The sequence below is a fragment of the Triticum aestivum genome, chromosome 3D (genome assembly GCF_018294505.1).
Source record: "Triticum aestivum cultivar Chinese Spring chromosome 3D, IWGSC CS RefSeq v2.1, whole genome shotgun sequence".
In the NCBI taxonomy this organism is placed as follows: domain Eukaryota; kingdom Viridiplantae; phylum Streptophyta; class Magnoliopsida; order Poales; family Poaceae; genus Triticum; species Triticum aestivum.
In genome coordinates this window covers 477778713-477785247 of record NC_057802.1, presented here as the reverse complement: position 1 = coordinate 477785247, position 6535 = coordinate 477778713, and the positions used below count along the sequence as shown (strand labels likewise).

The following is a 6535-nucleotide window of genomic DNA, read 5'->3' as shown; positions in this document are numbered from 1 at the left end:
TTTTTGTATACGTCAAGAACATTGTTCTAATACACATGTAACATTTTTTAAAATACAAGATTAAAAAAATTATTACATGGTCAATTTTTTCTATACACATTTAACATTTTATTAATTCTCGATTAAAAAAATTTCAATACAAGTTTAACATTTTTTTAATACATGGTCCACATTTTTTACATGCATTTAACATTTTCCAAAGTTTTTATCAATAGTTTTTTAAATACTTGTTCAATATTTTATAAATGCTTGACTAACATTTTCATATACATGATCAAAAAGTTTCATATTTTTTTAATACATGGTCTCATTTTTTCTATACATATTTAACATTTTTATATACTTGTAATATATTCAGAATATTTGAAAATATAAACAAAAAATAAAACATAAAACATAAAACGTAAAAGAAACAGAAAAGGGGGGCTGTAGCCTCCCGGGCAGCTTAGCCGGCCCATCTGGAGCGGCAGTTTCGGGCCCTGCTCCGTGCTGGCGCCGTCACCATGAGCCGATACGGCCGACGCCGGCCATCCTTGCCGCCCGCCGGATTTTTCCTCGGCCCCCCTTTTTTTCCGTTCCTCCTCCGTCCGTCCCCGCGTGCGCTCGCCATGGCCACAGCTGCTCCGCGCGGCGCCGCGTCACCGTACGGCCTCGTCGAACCTCCACCTGCGCTCCTCTCTCTCTCTCTCTCTCTCTCTCTCTCTCTCTCTCTCTCTCTCTCTCTCTCTCTCTCCTTGTTGTACGCTCACCTTCGCCCGAGCCAAAACGGGGCCTTCCGTCCATGGCCGCGGCCGTGGGCGAGTCGGATCGACGACGGGAGGCGCGGAAGCGTGCGGGACTCAAGTGTGTGTGTGTGGAACATGTGCGCGAGGTGAGCGCAAGGCCCAGGCGGGCACGCATAGAACCGGCCTGAGCTCCTGCGCCATGCCGCCATGGACATGGCCATGGCAGTCGTGGCTAGATTCGAACGGGGTGAGCGGTTGGATCACGTATTCGAGGAGGGAAGTAGGTGCACCTGACGCTGTAGACGAGCTCGGACGGGTTGAATAAACTACTCAGCAAAAAAATGGACAGACAGCTATTAAATCACATAGCTTCCAGAAGGTCAGCGGTCGATCGCCACGCCAAGATCCCCTGCCGTATATATGCGGACACGCGGTGAGCTGAGGTCAACTCGAAGGAATATACGTATTTGTATGAAGGTGGCTATTAGTAGGAATTACGGATGGGCCGGCAGTTTGAATGCTCATTACTCCCTCTATAAAGAAATATAAGAGCATTTAGATTATTACTTAATGATCTAAACACTCTTATATTTGTTTACAGATGGAGTACATACTAATAAATTAGGGACTACTACATCCCAATGGATCCACATATAATTCGATAGTACTACTCCAGTATCATAATGCTGGTACGACTTTTTTATCTCTATTTCCTTGCTGCCCAAGCTTGTGACTCGCATGTTCTTCTTTAATTTTCTATGCGCTCCGCGATCGATCGTGTCATTATTCACGACGCCGCACATGTCAAGTAGCAACAGCTACCAGCTAGCAAGCGACATATATACAGAACATATAAGTAGAAGGTAATTCAAAGCCATAGCGAGAACCTAATTAAGAGGCCGATCGGAGCCATGGGAGGGAGGGGGAGGGAGCAAGGCGGGGAGAGGGACGACGTCAACGGCGGGGGAGAGGACGGAGCTGACGACGGACATGAGAGGAGGCCCGCGGCGGCGCGCGTGCCGCTCTACCGGATGTTCGCCTTCGCGGACAGGACGGACGCGGCGCTCATGGCGGTGGGCGCGGCCACGGCGGTGGCCAACGGGATGGCGCAGCCGCTCATGACCTTCATCTTCGGCGACGTCATCGACGCCTTCGGCTCCGCCGCCTCGTCGCGGGACGTCCTGCACAGGGTCACCAAGGTGCGTGCGTGTGTATGTATGCGCGACCGTACTTTTCATGTTCGTATCATACGACAACCGTAGAGCGAGCGAGGAGGCGTAGGAGAACTGAAAGTCCTGAGAAGGTTTGATTCCATTCAACAGCTTCAAAGTTGCGAGTTCTAGTAATATTTCAGTTAGATGCGCCAGTGTTGTGAGATGGTGTATTGATGGTTTGGTGGTAGTCACAAATTCTGAGATTTTGTATGGCCAGACGTTGGGATGATCCCGAGCTCAAAGTTTGGTTAAAAAAATATCAGATTTTTTTTAATTTTGTCGAATGAGCTCAGGATGAACAATAAATCAAAAAAAATCTGAACTTTTTTTATCAGATTTTGACAAATGTTTTGTATGCTTGACAAATTTCATCATGAAATGACATTCACGGAGTCATGGCTGAAAAAATCAGCACTCCAAAATACTTTCAAAATAGCATTTCTGGAGCATCGTTTTTTTTTTGCCACGACTTCCGTGAATGTTCTTGATAAATTTTGCATACATAGAAAACATTTGTCAAAGTTTAACAAAAAAATATCGAATTTTTTTATTTCTTTTATTTATTTTACTGTTCATCGAGGAGCATCTTAGCTCGCAAGCAGATAATACTCCACGTACAGCCAATTAGGAGCGCTATTAGTTCTTTTTCAATAATGGTACCTTAGGACTTGCGTGCAAGAGAGTGGGCTAGTCTATTCATTTGTGACCATTGACTTTTTTGCTTTGCTATATATTCAAATTCGGGCTCCTGGCTCCTGCAGTAACATCCCTCACCCTGGAATTTCAAAATCTAAAAATGGAAGTATGTACCGGATAAAGATCTACCACTCTACACTTCTTAAAGAACCGTGCAAACTTTTGGATGTATACTGATGTAGTGTGGTACAAGAAGCAATACAAGAGAATAAATGGTGCATGTCAGCCTTTTGTTATCTTGTCATGAAAGAGAAAGAGAGTGTGCAGAGGAGATGGTGCATCTACGCGGACGTGGAGTTTTGACGTGGAGTTTCTACACCCAGGAGCATGCTCCTGGTGTGAACAGTAATATAAAAAAAAACAATAATTTTAAACTTTTTTGTGGCATACTTTCACAAATGTTAGTTGTGCATGCAAAATTTCATCACAAAATCACATTGGTGTAAGGCGTGATAAAAAAGACAAAATCGATGCTCTGAAAATGTTACTTACAAAAGCATTTTGGAGCTTTGATTTTGCTTTTTTTTGGCACGACTTGCATCAATGTGATTTCGTGATGAAATTTTGCAAGCACGACAAACATTTACGAAAGTATGTCCCAAATTTTTATTTTTATTTTGATATTATTGTTCACACCAGGAGCATTTGCTCCTGGGTGTAGAAAGGTACTTTCGCATCTATGCTTTGTATTCTCTCTCTCCCCATAAGGGCATTACCAACGGCAACCCACAAATTTTCTCTCACATCTGTCCACGGACAGGGGGACCAGTCCACGGACACAGGTGTGGGAGAACGTCATCCAACCGTAGCCGCATACATTCGGCCTTCCTCATTCTTTTAAATCCGTACGATCAAATAGCCGCACACATAGAGTTCAGACGTTCAAATAGCCGCATGCAACACTAGTTCAAATTTTAAAAAGTTCAAACATTACATCCCAACATTGTTGTCCCCTTTAACCGCCCACTGATGCTCAATCAGATCTTCCCTCAGTTGCTCGTGAGTTGGCCGATGCCGAATTTGTTGATGCATTTGAATAAACTCTTCAAATGTGACCGGATTCTGGTCCGAAAGTTTGATAGGATCACCCATGTTCTCAAATTCTAGAGCTGTGGCAGCACTGTCACACTCATTCTCGACGATCATGTTGTGCATGATCACACAACATGTCATCACCTCCCATAAGGTCCCCGGATCCCATTGTTTAGTAGGTCCAAGAACAATTATAAAACGGGCCTGGAAAACTCCAAATGCCCTCTCAACATCCTTTCTAACTGCTTCTTGTCTTTGGGCAAAGTGAGCCTTTTTCTGGCCAACTGGGTTAGATATGGTGCTGATCCCGTCAACCAGATACCGTCAACCAGATAGTAGCACATGTTGTACTCATGTCCATTGACAGTATATAGTGGCAAGGAGAAGTTTTTCCTTCAGTCAGCCTCGCAAACAATAGTGATCGCTGCAGCACATTGATGTCATTGTGAGACCCAGGCATGCCAAAGAAAGCATGTCAAATCCAAAGATCATGTGATGCAACTGCTTCAAGAATGATGGTGGGCTTCTTAACATGACCCTGATATTTCCCTTGTAAAGCCTTCGGGCAGCTCTTCCATTTCCAGTACATGTAGTCAAGATATCCAAGCAAACTTGGCCACCCTCTTGCTTCTGAGATTGCCAAGAGCCTCTCGGTGTATGCCACAGTTGGTCCTCTCAGGTACTAAGGTCCGAACACCTCGACCACAATAGTTGCAAACCTGATCATGGCATCTCCGCATGTGCCCTCAAACATCCGTAGGTACTCGTCCCATGAATCAGCGGTCGTGCCATATGCAAGCATCCGTAGTGCGACCGTGCACTTCTGGTAACCAGAGAAGTCAGTCGTTCCCACGGCGTCCTTCCTCAAGATGAAGTAGTCATCATATGACCGGACTCCATGGTACAAACTATCGAAAACAGTCTTGCGCATCCAAAAACGCCGACGAAAATGGTCAGCGAAGAGTGCATCCGAGGCAAAGTAGTCGGCAGTGTCAAATGGTCGTGCGCACTGTTGCGGTTGAGCACTCGATGACCATTGACCGAGCCCTTGAAATTGAGAACATGCTCCTCCGCATGCTCCGCGTCTTTAAGGACCACTTGCATCATTGCCGTCTCATCTGAGTACTCCTTCTCGTCGGACGACTCAACATAGTGCTCATATATGTACTCCAAATCGAAATACATTGCTAGAAAGAAGAAGGGAATACTGTTTTTAGCTCTGGCATATCATCAAACAGTTGTCGAGCATGGTGAGTATAGCAATAGCGGATGGTACCTGACGGGGTAGTCGGAGGACACGGGTTGAATGGTGACGGAGGAGAAGCGGGTTGGAGCCCGACCGGAACGCTAGAGGTGATGGAGACATATAATTTCGTTAGGGGTGTGGTGTGGCGTAGTGGCTGGGGTGTGCAGCGGCGGCGAATGCAAGAGAGAAAGAAGGAAGGAGAGAAATAGGGAGGATGGAGGCACGGGGTCCGTGAAGGGTTTTGGGTGGGCCGGGGGTGTCGGAGTCCTGCGTGTCTGGTGTCCCGACTCCCGCAAAGCTCCCCCACGCAAGTCTCCGGTTTGCGGGAGAAAGTACGTTCGGACCGCGCCGCGGACCGATACAGGCCCGCATTGGATGGCTTCCGCGGTCCAAACAACGCGGTCCGGACGGATGCGGGCAGTTTGTGGTCCGCCTTGGAGATGCCCTAACAAAAGCAACCTTTATATTTCTAAGTGATATTTTAAATCAGTCATATATTTAAAGCCAATTATATGTTTTACATTTCTTTATATATTTGAATTGCCGGAGACAAGATAAATTTTGGATACATTTCAAAGTTGTTTAATTTTCACTATTTCAGTTTCACATTGATAGTTGTGATTGTGAAATCTCACTTTTATATTCCAGTCTCACATTAACTAAAAATATACTCATAAATAAATAAAATAAATTTTATTGAATTGTATTGTTAAAATTGTACTGAAATTGAAATATGTGCATGTTACTGAAATGTATGTGGTACTGAAAGTGATCTCGTATTTAAAAAAATGGTCTGGTAATTGAAATTCATCTGGTATTGAAATTCATATGCTAACAAAGTGATCTGGTACTGAAGCATATGGTAGTGAAATGCATCTTGTAACAAAGTGATCTGGTATTGGAATACATCTCGTATCAAAAGCAGCTCGCACTGAAATTTATCATCTGTATTTCACTTTTATGTCATTGAAATGGACGTGATACTAAATCTTATTGAAATGTATATTAAAATTGTGCTGAAATTGAAATATGTGTATGTTATTGAAATGGATGTGGTATTGAAAATGGTCCAGTAATTGAAATTAATCTAGTATTTGAATTCATATGTTTAAAAAATGATTTGGTAGTGAAGCATCCGGTATTGAAATGCATCTGCTAACAAAGTGATATGGTATTAAAATGCACCTCATTACTGAAATATATGATATTTTTTGAAATTTATAGGGACCTTATTATTGGAATATATTATATATAATTGAAAAGTATCCGGTAGCAAAGTGATTTAGTAATTGAAATGCATCTGGTAACTAGGTTATTGAAATGTATGACATCAAGTGAACCCAACAAAAATAACAAATAGAATATTACTTTCTGAGGCCAATACTTGTAGAAGACACAAATTACAAATACTTAGCTTTAGTTTCTCTTCCCAACCAATCTTCATTTCTTTATCATAGTTGGGATAGTGTTCTTTGTCATTTTATCTAATTTCTAATCCACTATTTCTTGTTTTCAGGTGATCATTAACTTTGTTTATCTTGGTATTGGAGCAGGACTTGCTTCAACACTTCGTGAGTGCCTTTTGTATGCAATAAAATTTAAAAATATGTGTGTTGAAAAAT

General features: G+C 43.0%; 1 protein-coding gene across 2 annotated transcripts in view; it reads left to right on the top strand.

The window, feature by feature from the left end:
• Window positions 1–1325: 1325 nt before the first annotated feature.
• The window catches only part of LOC123079804 (ABC transporter B family member 4), a 14837-nt gene continuing 9627 nt past the window's right edge, over window positions 1326–6535 (top strand). The window contains exons 1-2 of one of the 2 annotated variants that reach the window (XM_044502615.1): window positions 1326–1924; window positions 6430–6484. In XM_044502615.1, the coding sequence (XP_044358550.1) occupies window positions 1637–1924; window positions 6430–6484 (343 nt within the window). In that variant the 5' untranslated portion in view covers window positions 1326–1636. The remainder of the gene's footprint in view (window positions 1925–6429; window positions 6485–6535) is intronic. The other variant, XM_044502616.1, reaches the window with a different exon arrangement.